Source organism: Rutilus rutilus (genome assembly GCF_951802725.1).
Source record: "Rutilus rutilus genome assembly, chromosome: 13".
NCBI lineage: Eukaryota > Metazoa > Chordata > Actinopteri > Cypriniformes > Leuciscidae > Rutilus > Rutilus rutilus.
The window spans coordinates 10,660,905-10,688,443 of NC_140218.1; the positions used below are offsets into that span (position 1 = coordinate 10,660,905).

The window sequence follows — 27,539 nt, forward strand, 5'->3', positions numbered from 1 at the left end:
GGCACAAAAGTCTTTGTCAAAGTCTTTTCTTCCTCATTGTGACATAGCCTATATCAAAATGAAACAGCTTCTCGAACAAGAACAAATGTAGGTAGTAAACGCCATTAAACACATCAGAGATGTCGCTGCAAGAGGGAGGGGAAGTTATTTTGATTAAACATTACAAGGGCACATGAATAAAAAAATAAAAATAAAGAATTATGTGCACGGATAAATCATTTATAATAAATGCTGCAATATTCCATTAAAAATGTTTTGATATCATGGTGACTTTAACCTTAATTTACATGTCAGGGACGTCTGACTTAAGTAAATAACATTTTAAAGTAAATTTGAAAAATTACATTAGTAAAGCAATACGGTACAAGAAATTTAGATGTTGAGTCTACCTGCAAAGAACTAATTTTGTAATCAAGTATTGATATTACAGTATTTGGTGCTAAATTACTCAAACAAATGTAAGCTTTTCTTCAAACACATGTAGCTGAACATATGGCCTAAATAAATACCTAAATAAATTTCTCAGTCTAAATTCAAAACCACTCCATGGATAATGGTCTTATGGTCATAAATATGCTGGTTGATTTTAGGTCAAAGAATTGAAGGTTTGAGTCCTGCTGACATCAATCATCGGGAATCTGGATTTTGTACTAAAATATTAATATTCAGTATAGCACTTAATGTTAATGTGCCCTTGTTACACATGTTACATGTACTGTAGCAATAACTATAAATTAGGCATAATCATGTGCAACTAACCCTAACCCAATAATAAGTACATGTAGCTAATTACTCAGTCCTTAAATGTATAATTACACTCTTAACAGGGACACATTAAAATAAAGTGTAACTGAAAATTCAAACGTGCAGCAAAGGAACAGCCCTATCTCTTCATTCATGCATTCTAATAAGAATAATACTCTTTCATGAAATGGATTGTTTCTAAAAATAAGCCTTAAATCTCTATCCATGACAAATTTCTCTTGGGAAGTATGGGCATTCAGTGTTCATATGAGGTCATATTTGTCTTGAGTAGGGAAAAATCACTGTACAGATGGCACTGAAGGCACTTAACCAATTTATATGATTGAATTTATGTATTTCTGGTGGCACCAATAATGTGGCTTAATTATCTCGCTTATCTTGCTTGCTTGTTCAGCTGGTCTTCTTTCCAGGCCTGTTTTGCCTGTGGTCTTCCAGCCTGAACCACTGAGCGACAGATGCCCCAAAACCCCTCTAAAACCATCAAACTAGACCAGCAAAACATATTAGGCTTGTTTATGTTTGTTTTGTAAGTAAGGTAATGTGGTGAGTTTCAGGTAGGGTAAACATACTTATGTTCATGTTGTCCAGTCAACGAAGTTGGTCACATTAAGATATGTATCTCTGTCTCTCGGCTCTTGGAGTCGTGAGGCACGGGTCACACGAAGGATGTTTTCTCTTCATCTCTTCATCTCTTATCAGGAGCTAGAGAGGATATCTCGAGACGTGATCAGAAAAAAAGGAACACGTGATTTCTTTGGCGCGCACGGCTAGTTATGAGTGTAGTTAGGTGACATATTAGCCACAGTAGGGGGTTTGAGGCCCAGGACCACCATTTTTACCCTGCTAATCTTGGTGATTGTATAAATGTGATTATTTAAGGCCATTTCTGACCACATTTAAAGTGATGTCTCCGTTCACTTTGCCTAGTCTCCTTTAACCTTGAAATGGTTAATAACTAAAAAAAAAAGACTCCAACATAATAGTCTGCAATGAAATTCTCTTTTCCTCTTGAAAGTTCCAATGCATGTCATACAAAAGCTTATGTTTGAAGTGTTTTTGTGAAAGTTATTGCTACCTTCGAGTAGCCTTGACGGTTTTTTTCTCCGCGCGCGCTCCCTTCAGCACTGATCTGCGCGCGCTCCCAGTGCAGGCGGCGGCGTCCTTATAGGCTACTACCTTGAGAAAAGGATGGGAAAACCGTACAAAACCAGTTTCCAGGTCAACGCGGGGTTAGACCCGCTGAAGGCGACCCTCGTTACGCTCTTGAACGCGCTCGCTTTGAATCCCGCCACCACCTGCATACAAAACTGACGCGCGTGTTTGGAGCTCGTGATGAAAATGCTGACGCGTTTGATCGTTTCGTCAGCGGTTTGACGTGTAGACTGCTGAGGGATATTTATTACTCTTAAGGACTTTTTATGGACGCGAATATTTCGTTTACGCGGAAACACTTTCTTGGGAGAAGGACATGAATTTGGAATTGTTGTGTATATTTTCTATATAATGAGAAACGTCGTGTATAGGTTACGACATTAGCCTGCTGAGGGATATTTATTACTCTTAACGACTTTTTATGGACGCGATATCATCGCAAAGATGTTGTTATTTGGAAAACAGAATGTTTGAAAATGTTTCGAATAGTTAATATAATCGCAGACATGTTCTATTATTTATCCTCAAATCTCGTATACTGCACCATTTTCCATTTACTAAACAATATTTGCTTGCATTTTGTCTCATTAAACGAGGAAACCAGAATTCTTTCCACAGCAAACAAACTCGAATGATCATCGCAAACATCCTGTGTGAAACTATTTATCTGAGAACGTCCTTGCATTTGAAAACGTTTTGAATATTATGAGATTTATTCATTTGAACGACGTGTTTGACGTATTACAGGATATTTATTGCTCCTTGCGACTTTATGTGGACGCGAACGATCGTTTTATACGTGGAAATTCTTTACATTTGGGAATGCTCTGAATAGAACACGGCGCACTAATTATTTATAGTCAAAGCTCTTACTGCAGCATTTTCATTTACAGAACATGTATCTCATTTAACAAGCGAATGCCGTGTTTATGTGGAAATAACGCAACTGAATTTGGGAATGTTCTTGAAAATCTTATTTATTTACCAATCATGTTTTGCGTTCGGTCCAAATTTTTCTCTTATTAAACCAAGAAAATACATGTTGCACTGATGCATGAGGAAACTGATACCCTCATTTGGATAAACTGAACGTTACGCGACTTCAGCAAGAGTTTGGCGCAACTACATCCACCGGTGATGCCGGAGGTCACTTCCACCAGAAGTGATAGGCTAACATCCAAAGGCATTATGTTTTTATGCAACACTACAGCCATCAAGGACTGGAGTTATTTTCTCTCTCAGATCTTGCCTCTTGTGAATAAATCAGCGGGATTTGTTCAGGATCGGGTGGAGGCTGTTACGAGCACCATGGTGACGGCTCTGGAGCCCGATCTGACCGGGATGAGCGCTAGCCACCCGCCGCTCAACTCCAATCACACGTCCGGGACGGAGCACGTCTTTCAGTACTCGTACTCCGAGAGTGACCTGCAGTACACGGACTACAGGACGCCGCCGAGGGACTCGATACCGCTGCCCAAGGCGGTGCTGTACCTGGTCATGGCCGCGCTGGTGGTGGTGGCCGTGGCGTACGCGATCGTGGGGCACCTGGTGAAGGATCTCGTGCATGAGTGTTTGGGTAAGTGCATTCTGGAAATGCATACTGTGTGATCAACTAAACAACACTCTGACGAAACACTGTGCAAGTGTTTGTGTGTTTTGGGTATGTATTAATATCAGAAAGATTCAACACTGAAATACAAAAATGCAACTCTGTCTGCACCTGTTTGGTTCAATGCACTGCTGCTGATAAAAAAAAATAAAAATAAAACAAGCCTAAGGTCTTAAGCTGGTTTGCCAGCCTAAACCAGCAAAAGTAGGGCTGGGCAAACATTTTTGATCGTTTTTTAAAATGTGGTCGATTCAAAATCAATTCTCAAAGGCCACGAATCGATTTTTTCCCCCACATTTATTTATTTATCACCCAAAAGCCAGTATTAGTTTTCCTACACTGATCATAGGCTTGCAGCCTCCATGCTACAGCTAATGCTGTGAGATTTTATGTTTATTTTATATTAAACATAAAATAACCTGATCCTGTTTAAGACATGCAACTGTTCTGACTTGTCCAATTTTCAGCATAATTTTTTCATCTTGCATCAAAATCCTGTTTATTCATTGTATGCATTTGAAGTATAGAGTTGGGTTCTGTTTTAATGTACCCAAATGTGCCTAAAATAAAAAGAGTTTAATATACAATTTTGTGGCTCTTAATTTCTATTTATTAGTTAACCACTTGTAAACTTATGTTCACTGTTATTTTTTATAAATATAGGATTTGTATTAAATCTATATTCATTGAGTCAAATCGAGAATTAGAATCGAATTTAGAATCGAAAATCGAATTGAGAATCGAAATCGAATCGAATTGAGAGCTTGCGAATCGAAATCGAATCGAATTGGAACATTTGAATCGATACCCAGCCCTAAGCAAAAGTGCCTATACCCGAGCTAACACAAAATGTACTCTTAAGAACGTTTTGCTGATGTTCCCATCACATCATTTATTATTGTTTGCTGAACGTTCGAAACGTGTTTAATGTTTTAAAAATGTTTTTCTTGGTTATGCAAACATTCCATTTCGTCATCCTTCAACATTCTAAAACGTTTCAGAAAACAAGTTCCATGAATGATGTATAAATAACGGGTTTGTGCTAAAGACCAGTTGAACAAACATTCTATCAATGTTACTGGAAGAACGTTTGTTCATAACATTGAGAGAACATTGTCAGAACGTTAGCCAAAGTTCAGAGATTGTTCCCCTCTCTAAAACCAGCCAACAGATCAGCCTGACCACGCTGGACCAGTTAAAACATTTACCATGGACCATATACATTTATAGCTCATTTATTCATTTATTACAGCCATTTACTAGTACTATAGTCATTTTATATAGTACTATAGTCATTTTCATAATGTTATATGAAATAGTTTACTGAAAGTGTGTATTTGTGTGCGTTGGGGGTTTTGTGAGCTTTTGGTGTGTTTAGGCATTCACATTCATATGATGAGTTTTGCTGAAGTGTGTTTTTTGGGGGATGCTTCATTATGTTTGATATTTACGCATATGTACGTGAGTGCTAATAGACTCATGACATTTTGTTTGCAAGTTCCTTGATGGTGCACTGTCTGCATCAGTTCTTACATTACGGAGTCTCAGTGCCAAAATGCACCTCTGTTGTACATTCACACATTTACATTCACCTCCACAAAACATCTCGGCTGATTCCTGAAAGCTCAGAGTTGAGTATCCGGAAGGGAGTGAAAAGGAATTACGGTACCTCACTTCTGTTTTTCAAAGACCTTGACGTTTACCTGAAGCGATGAAGCAGGCGAGTTTCACACACACGCACACACACACACACACACACACACACACACACACACATACGCACACACGCACAAAAGAACCAGAGAGGGGACATGAGCACTCAACAATACCTAAGAGATTTCCCCAAAAGCCCTGGTTACAGCGAGCTCTCATCCTTCATGAGCTGTAGATGTGCTCTGTGCATTTGTGTCGATCCTGGAGGTGTAAATGTGAAGATTGTCTGTTTGGTGAGATTCTCACTGTAGTATTTCTCTCTCCAGGGTCAGACCGTAAGTAGGGAGCTCTCTAATGCACACTATTTGCATTTCGTCTGCTTGTTTATTGTGAAATGGCAAGCCTTATTATTATTGCTGATTCTCCACCGTGAACACCCTAGAATAATGGCATTGACCAAGCAGCACTAATATTTTCTTCGGTAAATGAAAAATCTAGTGTTTATTAGGAAGTTTTTGTAAAATTATTTAAAAAAAAATAATTAAAAAAACATAACATTGGAGGATTATTTACACAACCTTTCAAATAAAAAGTCGATGCAATTATATATAAAATGAGATAGTAGAGCCAGTTCTCTTATAGCATTTGTTCTTTCTCCGGAATTATAAAAATCTCTTTTAATGTCCTGATGCATGCTTATTTTCCCTCTCCCTCTTTCACTGAAGCAGTTCAGCCTAATTGGCATAAATGTGTATGTGGGAAGTTTTCATGCCATCACATGTCTCTGCTTATCAGCCACTTTTGTTTACTCGCACCCTTCAGTCTGACTCTGCTGTATTATCTGCTCATCTTAATTCCAGGATGCTTTCTGAGTCAAAGGCGAATGCGTTTAGCGCTGCCGGGCTGGTGGCTTCTGTCATGGATCTGAACTAAGTGTGCAGTTTGATGGAGCATTCAGACCGGACGAGTTATTTGAATCATTAATCAAGCAGTGTAGTACTTTAATTATCAATAGGTGAACTGCAAGGTATTTAATTAATGCAGTCAGACATCAGCCTGGGGCTCACATATAATATGTAGTGTGTATTGCATTACAGAAAGAAGCTGTTGTTGCTTCCTAGCTGGAATATAAATTTTGTTTTCATGAATTGTGAAATATGATCCGATTCCAGACATGTTCTTGTTTTTCGTGAGGTTCTCGGTTTCTTTTTCATAGAGAAGCATGCACATCTTTTTCGTTTTCCATCATGCTTTTCATTATATTATTGAAATCAGACCTGTTAATCAACTCATTTAACTTAGTTTATGTCCTTGAATAATAACGTGTGTAATGTTTGTATAATGTGTCTGTGAAAGTGTGCATGCCTCTTTTGTGTTAGACGAAATGTACATTAATGTCATGGCATTAATGGCTTGTGAATATGAATATGAATGTTTATCTCCACCTCTGTCAGTACAGCATGCATATCATGGTTTAACATCTCACTTCTGCTGCCAGAGGCTGTTTACTGCTTCTCTGTCTTGTGTCTTGTGCTTTCGGTCACAGTTTTCTGACTGAATCTGTCTCCAGACCATTTTCCACAACAAATTGTTTCACATTGTTTTTTCCAAATGGACTCAATAGATGAATTCAGACTTCAAAGACTTCAAAGAATTCAAAGGTTTCTGTGTATTGTGAGTTGTTTAGAATCCAGAACTCTGAATCATATTTAAAGTATAAATTTGGTCTGACAAAAATACTGTGTTTTTTCCCTATTCTGGAGAGAAGTCATTCTATTTGTCTAGTCATTACGAATCAGTGTGGACAGTGACAGAGTAAAGGCCTATTCACAGCAAGCTTTTGGCATGAAAAACACCCAACTTCATTATGGCCAATTCAAAACAAAGTACTCTATAGCCGCTTTATTCTCTTTATCCACCATGTACGAGCCTTTTATGTAGAAATACAAAAGACATCATTGTAGAAATAATCAATGACATTGTGTGTGTGTGTTGGTATGCAAGGTCACTTTTTAAAATTGTTCAGAAGGTGACCAATTTAAATTAAAAATTCCTCATAAAAATAAGTGAGAATAACTCAGAATATTACACTAACCAAAACTAATTAAATATGTGAAATAGCACAAATATACTTTATGTATGAAATCTCACTTTAATAACGTCTTGCTTGCTGCTGACCTTCGATAATCCAGTTCAACTATACTAATAAGCAAAAATTAATTACTTCAGATAAACATCACATTTGTGTTTCTTTTTTATTTATTGCTGAAGTAAGAGTGTTGGGCTGTGTCCAAATTTGCCTCCCTTACCCTTAAATAGGGCACTATTTGAGGAAACGGCCATTGTTGTCCGAAACCATAGTGGACGTTATCATGTGCACTCATTCAATCCTAGAATGCACCACAATAACGACTGTGCAACCAATGTACACTCAAAGGCTAGAGAATACCCATAATGCACTGTGAGGCTAGTGCCAAATGAATTTCCGCATATCGCCAGAAGATGGCGCCCGCATGTGAATCATCCATACATTAATTTTCCAAACAGCTGGTCCAATGTGGGTACAGTGTAATATCATAAGCTATAAAATCCTATTTAATTGATTATAAAAAAAAATGTACATGCTAGTTTCCATATAGTTTCCTAAGTTTAAAATAATTATTAAACAGCAGAAACTATGCAAAAGCCGAAATTCACTTCGAAAAGGAGCGGGATGAAGCAGAAGCTTCTGGACTGTACAGGACTGAATTTGCATTTGCTTGAGCCTAAGGCTCATCCATTGCAATTTTGGTGTGAAAGGGCCTTTACATTGCAAGGACCCATCCAGTTGAGATTCACTAAATATATATTCTACAAATGTGAGCATATTTTGTGGCATAAAATTAGGTTTTCTTAATTTATTCCAACAAATTGCAACATATAAAAAAATATTAAATGTCGCTGCACTGTGATCAGTGTTAGGTACGTTACTCTAAAAAAGTAATAATTACTAGTTTCTAATTACCTCTTCAACAGTGAAATTAGATTACTGTACTGATTACTCTCTCTAAAATGTATTTAATTACTTATTACTAATTACTTTATAATCCCATATCAACCTCAGCCAGCTGAATAATACAAGGATAGACATGAAACTGTTTTAATTCTTTCAAATAAATAATATACAATTGCATGAATTAACCTTAAACTGACCAAACAATTTAAGGGGAGAAGGTTACATAATAAACATACTTTTTAACATCAGACAATTCATTTTGATGTTAAACCCACTATTGTTTTATATAGATTTTATTTATTTATTTTTCACATTTTGTATGTCTCCCTAATTGAACACACCTGATTCAGATCATCAGCACACAGGAGAGACTCCATGAACTGAACTGAGTGTGTCAGATAAGAGAGACATACAAAATGAGTTGAGAACCACTGGTTTATACTTATTTTACAAGGTGGCTAATTCGTACGAATTTGTACGAGTGAGGTCGTACGATTTAGCCACCTCATAAAATGCATGCGTACGAATTGCCGTGAGATCGGATTGGTCTATACACAGTATTTAGCTCAGTTACATCAGAAGTAACTGTAATTAAATTACAGAAAAATTAAGAGTAATCCCTTAAATTACAGTTACTAATTACTTAGTAAATAGTTACACCCAACACTGACGGTGATATATACAGCCGGAAAACGGGTGTTTTACATCGGTGATGTTACTGTATGTCTTTTAGCCTGACTGGAATGGTTTATTGGCCAGTCAGAATCCAGCACAGTAACCATTTGTTTTTTAATGAACTCAAAAAATGTTAAGGCCTAAATTTAAGATCTGTGTATTTGAATTGCAAATAAAATGTCAATTAATTTGGACGGAAACACAAGCAAATAAGCTTAATGTGATGCATATCTGTCAGGCATACATAAATTAAACATGTCTGATTTAAAAAAAAAAAAAAAAAATGTCATTGTATTGTTTATTATTAATTATTTGAACATATTTGATTTTATTTAAATAATTTCTAAATTTATTTATTTAAATAGCTTAGAATCAGCATAAATCTGTTCATTGTGAAAACAGTTACATTTATTAAGTTAAAAAGCAAACTTGGATATATGGCTTGCCGTGAAAACAAGCAATACACAGTTCAAATGTATGAAAATGAAACAGATTGGATTGATTGATGAAAAATATATAAACCTGGTCATTGTGTATTTGAAACGCTTTCAGTTTATTAGTGCTATTGCAGAAATCTTGACAGAAAGACTGACAAATGTGCATCACATTAACTTTATTAGTTTAGTAATCCAAGAGGAGGGAAATTGTATGTGCATTATTATGTATCCAGATACATAAATCTTAAATTTACGAGTAAATATTTTTTGAGTGTCTATCAAACTCTTAAAAATAAAGGTTCCAAAACTGTGTTTTTGCTGCGATGCCATATAAGAACCATTTTTCTGGTTCCGCAAAGAACATTTCAGTGAACAAGAGCATTTTAATAACCTGAAGAACCTTTTTGTGGAGTGGAAAGTTTCCGTGGATGCTAAAGGTTGTTCGTGGAACCATTGATGGCAATAAAGCACCTTTATTTTTAAGAGTGATAATGTCCCCTCGTGCAGTGGATCCTTTGACTGATAATCATCTGTAATCTGTGTGTCTCATCAGAGTGGGTGTTTGGGCCTCGTTCAGACGACCGCAGGAGCAAGAGGGAGGTGAACTGCATCAGCAGCAGCGTCAATGAAATGAGCGAACTCTCTCGTCCAGTGGACATCGTGTACAATCACTCCGACTTCCCGAACGCCATCAGACCAGAAGAACTGGTGGTCACCATCGACGAGACCTCGCAGCTCCCTCGTGAAGCTCACAGTGGAACCTAACTGAGAAAAACAACCACGGTTTGATTCAGCCCTTTATTACGAGGAGAAAAGCATGTTTGCTTCAAGTTTGATCGGCATCTGTGAGCCGGTGCAGTGAAGTCAAACGACCTTTGGAGGTCATGATGAGGAAAACTGAGGAAGCTGGGAGACTTTAGAAGGAATGGAATCACAATACATTACATGTTCTATATCGGAGTGCTGTGAGACACTAAACATTCTCAAACTAAATTTGAACTCGAGAAAGAGGAGAGACTCTTCTTTATCATTCATATCAGTCTTATTTTTCTTGTTTTGTGGAGACATGCACTGTGAATCTAGAATAGTTTTCTGCTGTTATCCATTTCCTACTCTACCCACAACCCAATTTGGTTTGATTTTCCCACTTTTTTTGCAGATATTTATGGCTGAGTACTTTGGGCTGCGTTATTGTATTTGCGAATACTTACATTTTACTCACTTTCAGGTTTTCTATAATTGATTATGCTGCTTAGAAACAGAAGTACTTAGAGATCTGCTCACTACGGGTTGATGGTTTAGATATACAGCCCTTGATGAAAAAAACAAAAGATCACAAATGGCGAAACAAAACTGCAGATGTGTTTTATTTTCATCTTGCAGTGTTACCAAAAATGTGTTTTATAATGGAGGGAGACACTACACACAAACACTTCTCAATGAAAATATGTATATAAATGAAAGAAAACAGCAGTTATATACACTTATAAATGGTTTTATACATTGACAGATGATCTAAAAAGATTCATATCTCTGTTTACTTCACAACTAAGGGCTATAATTTCAGATCATCTTAACGAAGCTTCAGATCTAAACATCAAATCACAAAACAGATTTTCAATCTCAAAAAAGGGATAATTGTTTCAAACTGGCAAAAGAAAAAAATTATTATCATTCAGAAATAAGACTGAGACATTAGACTGAAGGCTTCGTCCACTTCTGCTGTTCCCTCTTTCATGCATTTTCAGTAAAGGTGAAAAAAATAACTCTAGGCAATTTTCCCGGTTACCGCATCAACTTGTTTTCACCTTTGCTGCCAAATTGTAATTGTTTTCTCACGTAGTCAAAAAAAATAAATAAAATTGTCCTGTGATCCATGTGTCCAGTCATGCCATGTAACAATAATCGGAATACGTTACGAAAGTTGTAGAAAAACACAAAATATGTTTTTCCTGTTTCTCATGTCATGTCATTTTACACTAATAAATGTGTGACACCATGTCAAATTTATCTAAAATAACTTGCCATTAATTTTTTACAATTTGTTTTTTTCTGCTCCAAAACAAAGCCTGACACATTTAAAAAAATATATATATGAAAAAGTGATCCAATGCTATCAGGAAAACAAATAAGTCTTTAGCACAGAATGATTTAAGAAACATGCAAAGGTTAATTTTTCTATTTTAAATATATACGTATTATAATTGTCAAAAATATATAGCCTATTTTAGTATAATATTATAAATGTAAAAAAAAAAAAGTAAGATTTTTTTAGAAATATATATATATTTGTATTAAATGCTTTAAAATAAAAAAATTAAATAAAAAACATTAACAACAATTATCGTCATTGTCATAACATGACAATTGGTCTGTTTGGTCAATTGTCTAAATACTCCAGAATCCTTCTTCACTCTTTCAGTCCAGATTAAGTGCCAAGTCCTTAAACACAACCACTGTTCTTATAGCTCTAAAGTTTTTAGAGAACTCAATAGATTAAAAATACATTTTCATTTCAAGTTAAAATCTTAAAAATAGAGGACTGCATTTAGAAAATTTACGTTTGTGAATGTGATATTTAGATTACAGAAAAACAATGTTTATAAAATAAATATCACATTTCTTTTCACATTCATGAAAACCAAAAATTACATTTCTATATAAATAGTTTTTAGATTTTATTCTGAACTTGTGCGCTGAGATGTTGAAAAGTAGGCGGGCTGTTGGCGGACGCGCCGTGACGTCATCACAACAACAATATCCTTAATAATTCTTAATAATTTTTTTATATTTTATAACTTATCTAAAATAAAGTATAAAATCACATCAACGTAGACCATAACATTTTAATGAGGTCTTTCATACTAAAATGAATTAAACGCATTAGTCTGGTCAGGTTTAGTTATTTGATCAATTCATGTAAAATTACTTTAATTAACCTGTTTTCTATTTATTTATTTAAAGTATTATTAAAATCTAGCTTGTGTAATGTCTAGAAATTGTAAAATAGCAACGAAAAATTACTTCTTGGTACTTGCAAACAATGTTTTTGTTTGTTTGTTTTTACCTTGAAAATGTGTTTTTTTTTTTACTTTTACGAAAATAACTTTTCCGATAACTTATATAATAACCTTATAGCCTAATAACTTATAACTAAAATTATAACTTACTAAAATAATGATCAAGATGAAGTAAAATAAAAAGTAAAAGTATACTTTTTACTTGATGGTTGTCATGAACACTCAGTTTGATCTGCCACTGAGAACAGCCAATTATTTCCCCTCACTTATTAAAATTAATGAAGTGGGTTTTAGCACAGTGATGAAATGTTACCACAGTTCCATAAGCCTTAAATGGGATCAAACGCGAAGGGCAAGTGGAAAAGCGATCGTAATTATCCCATATTAACATTTAAGATGTTTGTGTTTCTGACCCAACAGCCATCCTGCTTGTACTTGTTAATTCAGGTTTATTCAGTTAGGAAGCAGTTGGCAAATGTCTTTCTTGCATCGAGCTGAAAGAGTCTTGAAGGGACTTTTTCTGTAAATCAATTCGCCTGCTAACAATAAAACAATAATAACAGAAACATCAGTGAGAAACTAGGCCACTTCATACATATCAGGTGCAACAGACGCTGTCATAAACATTCATAACTGACAACAGTTTGTGTTTACAAGGTCAAGAGTGTAATATAACGTCTTGTGTGAATTGATTTATCAGATCCGAGTTCCTCGATGGGACCTGTATGATAATTAGGAGGATTTTCTCTCTGACATGTTTCATACTCTATGTCCTAGTTCTGTATGCAGCGTTTGAAAGTTCAGGACTATTAGTCAGACATTCACTGATTCTTCAGAAGTGAGAGAAAACATGCCCAACAAATTTACTTCTTGTTCGTTTGGAAAATGGCAGCATTTCCACTTTGAAATTAATTAAAGATTGATTCTTTACACTATAGCTTACCATTTACATTTGATTTTCATCTTATTTTATGAAAATTTTGGTGTTACATTATCACTCACTACCCTCAAAACTGGCTTCAATCCATAACTCAGTACTTCTTATAAATGAATTAGGTAAATAAATATATACTTTATGTATAATATACAAGTATATACACTACTGTACAAATGTTTGCTGCAGGTTTCCAGTGCCAGAGGCTGCAAAGCAGCCGCAGAGCATCACCGAGCCACACCGTGCTGAACTGTAGACAGTGTTATTTTCAGCATATGCTTCATTCTTCATCCTCCAGACAGAATCACAAAACTTCTGTGGCTTATTTATATGATTTTAAGCAAACTGGAGCTGACTTTCTTTTGCTTTTGGGTCAGTAGTGGTGTACTTCTGGAGTTCAGGCATGCGTTTAGTGCGCTCCTTGCTATGCAAGCTGAAACATCAGTGCCTGTTGCCACCAAGTCTTGCTGCAAGTCTTTTGCAGTCACTCAAGGGATTTTCTGAACCTGCCTTCTCAGAAATCTGGTTGCAGCTGTTGATAGCTTTATTTTTCTGCCCCGTCCAGGTAGTGTAACCACTGTTCCTTTAACTTTGAACTTGCAAACTATGTGTCACGGTTCGCAGGTTTGCCTGTTTATGTTTTTGTGTACTGTCCTGGTTTGATTACCTATGCCTTGTTTACACTGTCAGTGAAATGTGACCCAATTCCGATTTTTTTGCATTTATCGCAGAGCTAGCATCAATCATATTTTGCGTTCGTCCATCTGTGCAAGATAATTTAACCCTTTAAGCATGCGCAATATTTCAGGTAGTATGGCAAGTGTAAACACATGAATCGGATATGGGTCACAATTGAAAGAACGTTTAAACGGTCCAAAAAATCGGATATAGGCAACAAATCAGAATTGGGCATCAAGACCTGCAGTGTAAACGAGGCCTTAGTTAGCAGCTGCGCTGACGATCAATCAGATCAGCCGCAGGTGCGGCTCGTTTATGTGTCCTATAAGTAGTCTTGTGTTTGTCATGTTCAGTGTCAGATTGTTCTACTGCTCATGCCTTGTCAGTGCTTTTCTGTCTCCAGTTCCTGAGTTACCGGCTTTCTCTAGCCTTGGACTATACTGTTCGATATACGATGTACTTCTATGAGGGTCATCGGACTTCAGCCCATTGCAGTCTCCTCGCTGCCAAGACCTGAACACTGACCTGCATCTCTACATCAGTCCATCCAGTTTTGATCTTGTCTCTGTTTACTTTGATACATTTTCTTTCATTCACAACTGGATCTTGTGTTTCGTTCCCGTGACACTATGCCTCCATCGGTGTTGGAACATGAGTCTAGGAACATTTAGTGCCTATCTCTTTGTATACTGTTCCTTGTTTGTGAAGGGCGATATATCTTCTCTTAACTTTGTGGTCCATTCTTTTGACTTAGCCATATTTCTAACATGCAGTCAACAAACCTAGCCAGTTCAGATATTTCATGTGTTCTAGCTCAAGCACGCCTGATGCAACTAATGATGCCCTTGATTAGTTGCATCAGGTGTGCTTGAGGCAACAACTGTTTTGCAGATTTGCGCTGTTGTGAGGGATTCTATTCAGGTTGTTTTTTTGTTTTTTTGTTTTGTTTTTTACTGCAGAAGTCATTAATTTGTATTTTCAGTTGAATTTGGGGAAACCACTTGAAACAGTTGTTGTGTTGAGCTATTTCAATTACTTTAGTTTGATTGGTTCATTGCAAACAGCTGAAAGTCATTTTGCCAATAAGCCTGATTTGCAATGGGGGGTGAATAGTTTTGATCACAACTGTAGTTAGTAGTGTGTTGAAACTGGTGGTTATGGTAAGGGGCAGGACACTTTCCAAACACACTCAAAGCACTTGACCAATCACAACACACTGGTCCAGCCATCCAATCAGAGCTTATTGTGCTTTTCAGAGACAGGAACTAAACAAAGCATTACTGACAGACTGGGAAGGAGCTGCAACAATGACAAATATGGGGAAAATAATTATGTTTTTTGAACATCAAGTATGAAAACCTGTTCTAGTAGAGCCCAGAAACAAAATCGAGACTTTGAAAATGTCCATAATATGGATTTTTATGGATTTTTTTTTTTTTTTTTTTGTCAGTGTTTCTTTGAAATTAAATCTTTAGCTTCTTAAACTTAAAACTTAAAGTTTCTTTAAGTTAAATGTCTGTGTGTAATGGTCTCAGTAAACATGGCGTCAGTGTTGTCACAGCTGATGGGTCAGTGGATGGATGTTCAGGGACTCCTGATATTTCTGTGTGTTCTGCTGTTGGTGAAACACCTGCGAGATGTTCAGTCAAAGAACATGCCGCCAGGACCCTTCCCTCTGCCCTTGTTTGGAAACGCAATGAATATAGGCTCTAGTGATCCACTGGGCTCCTTTCAGAGGGTAAGTCTCATATGACGCATACAGTATTGTATGTAAAATTATTTTATGTGAATGTACAACATGAAGATCATGTTGATCAGATTGCTGAGAGGTATGGAGATGTGAGCACATTTTATCTGGGAAACAAACCTTGCATACTGCTCACTGGATACAAGACTTTCAAAGAGGCATTTGTGGAACAGGCGGACATCTTCACAGACCGGCCGCACTTCCCTGTGAATGACATGCTCACTAAAGGGAAAGGTACAGATGAAGAAAAAGTTATATTGCATCTGATCCAAATACTGGCAAAATCTTAAACAATACCTAAAATCATTCTTTCTTTGTAGGTCTATTTGTCAAATGGCCACATGTGGCGTCAACAGAGGTGTTTTACTCTGTCAACACTGAAATATTTTGGTGTGGGGAAGAAAACTCTAGAAAACCTCATCCTGCAGGAGTGTCGCTGTCCCTGTGACTCTGTACAGACTGAACAAGGTCAGTGAGTGTCATTTTATTGCCAAACACCTTTTCTTTTTTTTCTTCACAGAAAAGATTTACTGTCATTATTTATATATATAACAAAAAAATATGAAAACAGAATGAATGCACTTTAAAAAAATCTATATTATAACCAGGGAATAAAATATTAGTTCAGTGTCATTATCTCGTCTTGAATGGCGGTGTGTACATACTATCCTCTAGAGGCCACTATCTGCAAGTGCAAGTGTCTTTTTTGAAGGTCAAAGAAAGGAAAAGGTGTTTTTTAGGAGATGTTTGTTTGTTTTCCAGGTTTTCTGTTGTTAAATCTAATAACATTGCTCTTTAATTCGGTTTTGTTTCTAGGTTTGCCCTTTGACCCTCAGCATCTTGTGACCAGTGCCGTGGCTAATATAATCAGCGGGTTGGTGTTTGGTCACAGGTTTGAGTATGATGATCATCAGTTTCATCTGATGCAGAAGTATGTGGATGACATGTTACAGCTTCCCATCTCAAACTGGGGTCGGGTACGAGTTCACCCTGCTATCACAATGCCATAAACAAGGTTAACAATCTAAAAATAAAAAAGTTCATACATATCATTGAAACGGAAATGAAATGGGCTTGATTGACAAGTAGTATGGACATCAGTTTCATTTAAGGAATAGTAGTCCCTGTTTAATTGTTGCATTGTTTTAAATTGTTTCTGTCCTCTATTTGTCTCTTTACAGTTATATAATCAGTTTCCCACCCTTATGTCGTTGCTGCCAGGAAAACACCAAACGGCATTAACCAGCATGTCTAAACTTCAGCCCTTCCTGCAGGAGGAATTCAGAAAACACAAGGAGGAGAGAGACCCGGCCAACCCCAGAGACTACATTGACTGTTATCTGGATGAAATTGAGAAGGTAGTGTCGTCCTAAGATGCCCTGGTATATTTATAATCCTTTAATAGGGCTTTATTGGGAGTTGGAACATGTGTTAGCGCCTCCTTTATGAATATTCATGTCTACCCTTCAGAGATCGTGTAATTCCTATTCAGTCAGTCAAGTTTGACGTTACATCGGACTGACGTCATGGGGTCTCGCCTGGGAGCCCACCTGCAAGTGGTAACTAAACGAGCAACCCAGTGCGCCATTCGGCTCTCCGGATGAGGATCAGATGTTGATAGCTGCATCGGTGAGAGGGCTATCGTCCTCTGGAGAGGAAGATGATGCTGAGCTTCCCGATTCTGCTGTGTTTGTTCATGCTGAATTGGATTCAGAGATGACAGCCATGTTTGCCCGTGCTGCTGCGCGCTCATTCTGAGCAGTCACGGCTGGATGATTGGTTTTGGGCTCGAAGCGCAACGCGAAGATCGCCTCGCCCCGTGCCTTTCTTCCTGGAAGTACATGAAGAGATTTGGCAGTATGGAGGCAAATTAGTGCCAAAATCTGTTAAAAGTTCTTCCTCTCTCACTACCTGCGACTGTGGGGCGGTCAGGGCGTTCGTGGGGATTTCCCAGGTGGAGTGTGCAATTGCGGTGCATTTATGCCCGCAAAGTGTCGCCATCTGGAGGAATCGTCTGTGGCTCCCGCCCAGCTCCTGTGAGACGATTGCAGCTCTGGCTGTTAAGCCTCAAAGTGCCGCTCAAGCCCTCCGCAGGAAGGTGACGTGGCCTTTACTTTGGCTCTGTTTCGCCACTGTCCCATGGCCAGCTGTACCCAAATTCTCAAGATAGAGCGGTTTCCTAACTCTCTGGTCATACAGGGTGTGCGTGGGCAGGGTGTGCGTCCTCCTTCCCAGCCCCTGGTCTTTCGCCACAGGTAGGGAATGTGCATTCGAGGACACGCTGCTTCCTCACGCCTCCCTAGCCAGTCCCTGACGGGACCCGCGGCGCCAGGTAAGTGCATCACTTACCTGTAAGTAAGGGTACGTCTGTTTTTCCTTTGGTTCCGCTAGCACGGAGCTGGCTCATTCGGGCAGTCAGATTTGCCAATGCAATTCAGTTCGCCTGGGATTCCCCCAGGTTCAGCAGCATCCTGTTTACCTCGTTGCAAACAAGGACGCCCCTGTCCTGTGAGCGGAGATTGCGGTATGCTGGTGAAGGACGTAATAGAGCCTGTCCCTACAGCCAAGATGAAGTACGATTTTACAGCCCATGCTTCATTGTACTCAAGATTGCGAATGGCCAATCTTGGATCTACGTGTCTTGAATCAGGCCCTTTACAAGCTCCCATTCAAAATGCTTACGCAGAAACACATCCGCATGTACGTTCTCCCCAGGATTGGTTTGCATCGATCAACCTGAAAAACGCTTATTTTCATGTCTTGATCTTTCTCAACGCAGACCGTTCTGATGCTTTGCTTCAAGAGCCGAGCATATCAGTACAAGGTTGGGTGGTGCTTAGACACCTCAGCCATCTGGGGCTTCGGTGTTGATGGTGCTCAAGGCCTGTAGCCTGTATGTATTTCGGGGGTCTACGAATTGTCACACCTTTAGTATGGTGTGGGAAATTGTAATTATCTGATTGGTCAGATTGAATGTCTTACATTTGGGTTTCAGTCACAATTGCTCTGGCTCTTCTTTTCCTCTCGGTCCTCTTCTGCTACTAAGCAAGCTCGCCCCAGTGCAGAGCATCTCTTTTGTCTGTGTGGAGTTGGACTCGGTAAATATGGCAGGGCGTCTGACCAGCGAGCCTTATCCCCCCCCGGGACCTCTCTGACGTTGTTTCTACTCTACGGAGAGCTCCCTTCGAGCCTCTGGAGTCAGTTGAGCTAAAAATCCTGGCTTGCTCTTGACTGAACTCGATTTCTTTAAGAGGGTGAGTGACCTGCAGGCATTTTCAGTCCCATTGTATTAAACTCCCTGAAACGCCTCCATTGTAGTCTAGAGTTTTCTTCTATGAACGAACACGTTACCGTATTCCTCATTTAAATAATTCCTGCCAAAGGCACACTCAGAATAAAGGGGCGGGGCCTTGTTGAGTTAGTTAGTAGTGTGTTGAAACTGGCGGTTATGAAAAGTAACTGGCGGTTATGTCCCAAACACACACAAAGCGCTTGTTCAATCACAACACACTGGTCCAGCTGACCAATCAGAGCACACTGTACTTTTCAGAAGGAGGGGCTTCATAGAGACAGGAACTAAACAGAGCATTAACTGACAGACTGGGAAGAGAGGAGCTGCAACAATGGAGAATTTTGTTTTTGTTTTTGAACATTAAAGCATGCAAACCTATTCTAGAAGAGCCCAAAAACAAACTCAAGACTGTATAATTAGCATAATATGGTCTCTATAATGAATCTGTAACTCACTTGACTCTAAATCTGTGGTTATTACAGGGTGTGATGGTGCTGCCGTTGCTAAAGACAATCCTACAGGACAAGAATGAGTACAGCACTCCATATGAATTCAATCCTACACACTTTCTGGATGAAAATGGCATGTTTTTGAAAAAAATACACTTTTATCCCTTTTTCAATTGGTAAGTTATGTCCATACAGCTCTATCAGCATGAGTTTACTCAGATTATGAGCATATTTACAGATCCAGACCATGATTTCCAGGTAAGAGGATGTGTCCAGGTGAGCAGCTCACTCGTATGGAGCTCTTCCTCTTCTTCACGTCTCTGATGCAGCGTTTTACCTTCCTGCCTCTGGAGGGACAAACGCTGAGTCTGAAAGGATCTATAAGCGTCTCGTCTGGTCCTGAACCCTTCCAGATATGTGCAGTGCCTCGATAGTGTAGATTTTAATCATTTAAAAATCAGCTTCCTTAAAGCAGTTCTGTTCCTGAATCATGTTCAAGCACCAGTGTTCATTACATGGATTCTGCGCATCAAAATGCAGAGACAACAAACTTGATATGATAGTTACTCAGACCTGCCCGACTACACCATTCAAAAGTTTGGGGTTAGTATGATTTTTTTTTTTATGTTTTTGAAAGAAGTATCTTCTACTCACCAAGGCTATAATATAATAAAATATAAAAAATATGAAAAAAATGTATAAAGTATACACATGCAAATATTTCTTAAATATACATTTATATGTGTGTATTTATACATACAAAATAATTATACACAGTACACACGCATATATTATGTAAACACAAACTTTTATTTTGCATGCTATTAATTGAGATGAATCGTTGTCCAGCACTAAAAGAAACAAAAATAATGCTGTATAATAATGTATATATATATATACACGTGTGTGTGTGTGTGTGACCCTGGATCACAAAACCATGTCACAAGTAGCAGGTATATTTGTGGCAATAGCCAACAAAACAATGTGTGGGTCAAAATGATTGATTTTTCTTTTATGCCAAAAATCATTATATTAAGTAGCGTAAAGATCATGTTCCATGAAGATATTTCGTAAATTTCCTACCATAAATTTATTAACATTTATTTTTGTGAGGGAATGCAGCACAATCGCGAACATAAATGGACAACTTTAAAGGCGTTTTTCTCAATTTATTTTTTTTTTTTGCACCCTCAGATTCCAGATTTTCAAATAGTTGTATCTCGGCCAAATATGATCCTATCCTAACAAACCATACATCAATGGAAAGCATATTTATTCAGCTTTCGGGTGATGCATACATGTCAATTAAAAAACTGACCCATGTGACTGGTTTTGTGGTCCAGGGTCACAAATATATATATATATATATATATATATATATATATATATATATATATATATATATATATATATATATATATATATGCACACACACAAACACACACACACACAAATTTGTTTTCAGATTTTATTTTGAATTTGTAAGCTGTGTCGTACTTGATTACGGAATTCAGTAGGCGGAATCGCCGTGACGTCATCACAGCAACATTCCACAGTTTCTTCCTTGCAGACCGACTCCTAAAGTTTTGGCTGTAGCCTACGTTTATACATTTCCACGACCGTCCATTAATACACATCATTCTCGTAAGTACAGATATCCTGACCAACATCTATGCACGATTGTGTAACGATTATTTGGCATTAACCATGCTGCTGCAGTTGTAGTTGTGTTTGAGCTGTAAACTCAGGTGGGTTAAAGTTCAACTTTTATTTCGTTGTTTTTACCGTGAAAGGACTGTTAGCGGTTTGCCTTTTTCTGTTTACTTTGCGTTGGAGGCAGAATCACCCAAGTTATATATAGTAATTAATATATAGTAATTAATAAATATATATATATTTATTATATTTGTGATATATATATAACTCTGACCCAGAGTTTTATACTGATCTGCATGGGATTGTGATAGAAATGCCAAATTAAATTGAAATGAGAGCTAAATTCGATTTTTTTTTTTTTTTTTTTAATATAAAATTACATCAAGGTAGGCCTATACCATAACATTTTATTGTGGTCTTTCATACTAAAATGAATTAAATGCATTACTTTAGTCAGGTCAGGTTTAGTTATTTGATTGATTAATTAATTAAAATTACTTAAATGTTTTCTATTTCTGAATTGAAGTCATTTTTATTTTTTAAAATGTATTTATTCAAATTCAGCAGGTGTAATGTCTAGAGATGTTTGTGTTTCTGACCCAACAGCCGTCGTCTTATTACATCGAGCTGGAGTCTTGAAGTTACTTTTTTCTGTAAAACAATTGACCTGCTAACAATAACAGTAAACAACAGAAGCTAGGCACTTCATATATCAACTGCAACACACTATCATAAACATTCATAACTGACAACAGTTGTGTGTTTACAAGGTCAAGAGTGTAATATTATTATTCTTGTGTGAATTGATTTATCAGGTCTGAATTCTTCGATGAAACCTGTATGATATTTAGGAGTCTGAATGCAGCGTTTGAAAGTTCAGGACTATTAGTCAGAGATTTGCTGATTCACCAGGAGTGAGAGAAAACATGCCCCACAAATTGACCTGTTGTTCGTTTGGAAAATGGCAGCATTTCCACTTTGAAATGAATTAAAGATTGATTATTTACATTTAAAGCTTACCATTTACATTTGATTTTCATCTTATTTTATGAAACTATCACCTGCTACCCTCAAAACTGGCTTCACTCCATAACTCCCATTACTTCTTATAGACTAATGTTTTATTAACATGAGCACCTGTGTGGCCGATGCTCATACCTCACAGACCCACAAACTCCAAACTGCATCAGTTCCCACACACACATCACTGCGCAGACTTGTTCTTCAGCAGAATACCCCACCCCTTAAAGCCCACACAAACAACATTTAAAGCCCACACAAACAACATTTAAAGCCCCCCCCCTGAGGCTGCAACTGTCCTTCTTGTGTAACTGAAGCAGGACTATTCAAATGCAAAGTTTGCAGCTCAAGAACAGGTGTGGCTGCACGTGGGACTGCCAGAGGACAGGAAGTGCTCGACTGTGATTTTGGCCCGCCCTATTGGGTAAGCATAACTGTATAGGAGACTGGGGCTGTGGCGGCACTTCCTCTATAAGTTGCCAATCTGTCGGTGCACGGCTACCTTTCTACCCCTCGGAGGCAACTGAAACCAGTAAACAACTTCTCCAACACTCTCCGGAACACTGCATGGCCCAACCCACTGGTACCCCTTTTCCACCAAGGCAGTGCTGGTGCCGGTTCGGAGCCGGTGCCTACTCGCGAACCAGTTCTTTGTGTTTCGACAGCCAAAGAACCGATTCTCGGCCAGGAAAATTGGTTACAAAGCGGCACCAACTCTTTGCTGGTCTAGAACCGTTCTTTTACCACGTCATGCTTCCGTCGGGGGCTGGGGGCGGGGTTATTGTCGAACTTCTTCTCGAACGTAACCTATAGATTACCTCTATAGTAATCCAGACAAGCAGCACAAATGTGTTCTAAACGTCTTCTTCTGACCCCAATATAGGATCGCAAAGCCAGGAGAAACATTTACAGAAAGACGATGTAGTCCAACATTATAATTGTTATGCTTGAAGATGGGAAAGCTAAGACTTATGGCAACGTACACAGTGACGTAACGACGTTGTTCGCTGGGCTCTCTAGTCAGTGGAAAAACAAACAGGTTCTGAGAAGGTTCGCAAGTTGAACCAACCTTGAACCAGCACCAGTTCCGAACCAGTTCTTTTTTGGTGGAAAAGGGGTGGGAGTCAAATTTAGGGCACCTGCCCTTATTTCTCTGAGGGCTGTACACCCACACCAGCTCTCCTGCTCTGAAATGCCAGTGTTTTGCTTTCAGGTCATAATTTCGCTTCTGCCGTGTCCCCGATTTTAACAACTGCTTCCTTGCAAAATTATGAGTGGCTTCCAGTGAGTCCTGAAGCTTTCTAGCATGCTTAGGGTCCGGTGGCACAGCAGGCAAATCCGGTGGCCTCCCGAAAGCCATTTCACCAGGCGTTCTGATCTCCCGCCCCAACATCAAAAGAGTGGGTGTGCAAGAGGTTAAGTCTTACATGGCGGATCGGCACGCCATTTGGATAAATGGCAAGTGCATTTTCCAATCTCGCTGATGCTTGGCAGACTCAATTGCCAGCTGTTCCAACAGCATCCTATTAAACCTCTCAACAAGGCCATCACTTTGGGGATGTAAAGGGGTGGTCCTTGTTTTGTGGATCCATAATTTTTCGCACATTACTGAGAAGTAATGTTACATTACATGCGACTCAGTTCCGGCCTTAGTCGCTGTGTATGGATTCTGCAACCCCGAACCGGCTGAACATGCATCCACCAACGCATTCACCACTGTCTCGGCTTTTTGGTCAGGCATTGCATAAGCTTCTGGCCATTTAGTGAAATAATTCATAGCCATCAACAGGTAAACCTTTTACCCCTCTCCGAACATGGAAAAGGACCCATTACATCCTCACCCACTCTCCCCATTAGACCCCCTGCGGGGAATTTGCGGGCAGTTTAATCATCATACCGCCGACAAAAATCCTCCACATCTCTACTCACAAGACCCCAGTAAAAACTGTCTGACATATTTTAATGTTTTTGATACCCCAAAGTGTCCAGACCCCACCATCTCATGGGAAGCCCTGATAACACCCTCACACAGCGACCTCTGCACCACCACCTGCCACCTCCCCTTCATGTACACCGAGCGAGGTGCTGCATGTACAACAAGGCATTATCAGCAGCGTCCTGATGGGCAAAAGGGAGCCTTTGGGGCCGCAGCCTTATGGGCATGGCATCCCCAGTCACAATTTTGTGCTGCGCCAGGAGTGTTCGCCCCACATCCACTTCTTCAAATGCGAAACATTGTTGGAAATTAACCAACAAATCCCAAAATTGCCCCCATTGACTCTCATCCAAGCCCTCACAATTCTTCAGGCACAACACCTTCAAGGTAACCAACCACTCTCCCTCCTCAAGAGGCAGAAATAGAACAGCGTTCTCCTGCCCAAACCTCCTGGAGAGGCTCGAGACTGGCTCTGAAGGGAATTGTGTGGCCACCCCTGTGGAAGATGTCAACTGAGGTGTGGGGTAAGGGAGTGGGGAAAACATGTACATGTGGCAGACTGGCATCAATGCTTGGGGTGGGTGCCTATGGAGCTCCACAGGGGTAAGGGCCTGGATGAATTGGTCTCTTGCCAATCCCATGAACTGACAGTGGCATATGGGCACATGCTTGCCATGTCAAATTTTCAATATCATTTGCCAGATCTCTCATATGCCCTCCTAGCTGCCTCAGAGCATCCTCTGTAAGACACATATCCAGTTCAAGAGCTTTGCAGTCCTCTGATCAGTTTCCTTCTTGGGCCTTTCCTCTGAGTCGACAGTTCAAATTGTGCATGAAAATCTTCCCAATCAACTTAACCTGAGAATTTGGGGGTTCCCAGTTCCCAACCACACATCATTGCACAGACTCGTTCTTCAGCAGAACTTTTTTTTTTTTTTTTGTCAGCGTTTATTTGAAATAGAAATCTCTTGTTACATTATAAATGTCTTTGTAAGTTAAATGTCTGTGTGTTATGGTCTCTCTGGTCTCAGTAAGCATGGCGTCAGTGTTGTCACAGCTGATGGGTCAGTGGATGGATGTTCAGGGACTCCTGATATTTCTGTGTGTTCTGCTGTTGGTGAAACACCTGCGAGATGTTCAGTCAAAGAACATGCCGCCAGGACCCTTCCCTCTGCCTATGATTGGAAACCTTATAAACATAGGCTTTAGTGATCCACTGGGCTCCTTTCAGAGGGTGAGATTTAATATGATGCATACAAATATGTAAAATTATTGTATGTGAATGTACTGTATAACATGAAGATCATGTTGATCAGATTGCTGAGAGGTATGGAGATGTGAGCACACTTTATCTGGGAAACGAGCCCTGCATAATGCTCACTGGATACGAGACTTTCAAAGAGGCATTTGTGGAACAGGCGGACATCTTCACAGACCGGCCGCACTTCCCTGTGAATGACATGCTCACTAAAGGGAAAGGTACAGATGGAGAAAAAGTTATATTGCACCTCTCTGATTTAAATACTGGCTAAATCTTAAACATTACCAAAAATCATTCTTTTTTTGTAGGTCTGTTTATGTCAAATGGCCACATGTGGCGTCAACAGAGGCGTTTTGCTCTGGCAACACTAAAATACTTTGGTGTGGGGAAGAAAACTCTAGAAAACTTCATCCTGCAGGAGTGTCGCTGTCTCTGTGACTCTGTACAGACTGAACAAGGTCAGTGAGCACCATTTTATTCTCTTCACTAGCAAGATTTGCTGTCATTCATTTAAAACTCAAGAATATATGTAAACAGAATAAATGCACTTTTTTTTAAATCTGAAAATGTAATATAACCAGGGAATTAAATCTTGTTTGATCATGTCATAATCATGTATTTAAGGGCTGTGTGTACATACTATCCTCTTGAGGCCACTATCTGCAAGTACAAGTGTCTTTTTGTAGCTCAAACATCTGGGAAACCACATCTTTCCTTAATTTTCTCTTTTTATTTCAATGTGAGATCCAAAATTCTGAGACTAAATAAAAATGTAGTAATCATAAATATGTAATATTCATAAATAATACATAAATAATAATAAATTAGATATAAATTAAGGAAAAAATATTTAAGATTAACTATTGTACAGGTCTAGAGTAAATTTGTGAGCAAATGTGTGGCATTCAGCATGTGGATAGAAACATTAGTGTTCTCAGAAGTTTGGATGCCACTATATATTTGAGAAAGGAAAATATATTTTTTAGGAGATGTTTGTTTGTTTTTCAGGTTTTCTGTTCTTAAATATAATATCATTGCTCTTTAATTTGGTTGTTGTGTTTCTAGGTTTGCCCTTTGACCCTCAGCATCTTGTGACCAGTGCCGTGGCTAATATAATCAGCGGGTTGGTGTTTGGTCACAGGTTTGAGTATGATGATCATCAGTTTCATCTGATGCAGAAGTATGTGGATGACATGTTACAGCTTCCCATCTCAAACTGGGGTCGGGTACGAGTTCACCCAGCTATCACAATGTCATACACAAGGCTAACAATCTAAAAATAAAAAAGAACTTGACAAGTGTTAACAACATCAGTTTCATTCAAGGAATAGTAGTGCTTGTTAAATTGTTTCATTGTTTGAAATTTGTTTTTGTCCTTTATTTTTCTCTTTACAGTTATATAATCAGTTTCCCACCCTTATGTCGTTGCTGCCAGGAAAACACCAGACGGCATTCGCAAGCATGTCTAAACTTCAGCCCTTCCTGCAGGAGGAATTCAGAAAACACAAGGAGGAGAGAGACCCGTCCAACCCCAGAGACTACATTGACTGTTATCTGGATGAAATTGAGAAGGTAGTGTCGTCCTAAGATGTCCTGGTGTATTTATATTCCTTTAAGAGGGCTTTATTAGGATTTGGAACATGTGTTATCACCTCCTTTATGAATATTCATTTCTGCCCTACAGAGATCGTGTAGTTACAGTATCTTACAGCTTATTGGATCATGCTAACTAGTCAAACCTTAACCACTTGTTGCCAGTTCCAAATTTTCCTTAGTGAAATAAGGGCTGGAGCTTAAATGCCACCAATTTATTTAGAATATGAACCTTTCGAATTGAATTGTGCACACATAAAGCCAAAGTCCCTTTAAGCGGTGCCAATGGCCTCGTGGTCAGTGCGCCGACATGTAGTGCCTTTGCGCTCGGGCGGCCTGAGTTCGAGTCCCGGCTCGTGGGCCTTTCCCGATCCCATCCCGTCTCTCTCCCACCTCGTTTCCTGTCATCTCTCTACTGTCCTGTCACAATAAAAGGAAAATCACCAAAAAAACTATATACAAAGTCCCTTTAAGACAAGTCATTTCACTTGGTGGCCATATTTGAAACACCTCTTGGGCATGTAAGTTCAGCTCCTATCTCTTTGAATGTGGAGACATAATATTCTCCAAAACAGCATTTTGTGATAAGAAAAAAAGCAAAGTGGTCGCGCTGACCCGTTACCTTCTAAAAATGTTATTAAAGACTCATAACCTGATCTTCCGCTTC

At 38.8% G+C, this 27,539-nt stretch overlaps 2 protein-coding genes and 1 pseudogene across 4 annotated transcripts in view; all 3 read left to right on the forward strand.

Moving 5' to 3' along the window:
* Positions 1–1,934: 1,934 nt before the first annotated feature.
* On the forward strand, positions 1,935–11,299 carry LOC311302162 (uncharacterized protein). Its single transcript, XM_084427811.1, has 2 exons — positions 1,935–3,493; positions 9,840–11,299. The coding sequence occupies exons 1-2, from the start codon at positions 3,055–3,057 to the stop codon at positions 10,049–10,051; spliced, it is 651 nt and encodes a 216-aa protein (XP_084283937.1). The 5' UTR covers positions 1,935–3,054; the 3' UTR covers positions 10,052–11,299.
* A 4,135-nt stretch (positions 11,300–15,434) lies between these two features.
* On the forward strand, positions 15,435–19,941 carry LOC311302382 (cytochrome P450 2C23-like; annotated as a pseudogene). Its single transcript has 8 exons — positions 15,435–15,656; positions 15,737–15,901; positions 15,986–16,133; positions 16,482–16,642; positions 16,847–17,023; positions 17,428–17,763; positions 19,440–19,582; positions 19,665–19,941. The product of its transcript is annotated as a cytochrome P450 2C23-like (transcript).
* Positions 19,942–20,911: 970 nt separating this feature from the next.
* LOC311302155 (cytochrome P450 2J4-like) overlaps positions 20,912–27,539 on the forward strand; it is a 12,682-nt gene continuing 6,054 nt past the window's right edge. Inside the window, exons 1-6 of one of the 2 annotated variants that reach the window (XM_084427800.1) lie at positions 20,912–21,050; positions 25,050–25,252; positions 25,335–25,497; positions 25,588–25,737; positions 26,345–26,505; positions 26,675–26,851. In XM_084427800.1, the coding sequence (XP_084283926.1) occupies positions 25,055–25,252; positions 25,335–25,497; positions 25,588–25,737; positions 26,345–26,505; positions 26,675–26,851 (849 nt within the window). In that variant the 5' untranslated portion in view covers positions 20,912–21,050; positions 25,050–25,054. Of the gene's footprint in view, positions 21,051–21,123; positions 25,253–25,334; positions 25,498–25,587; positions 25,738–26,344; positions 26,506–26,674; positions 26,852–27,539 lie in introns of those variants that run through there. The other variant, XM_084427799.1, reaches the window with a different exon arrangement.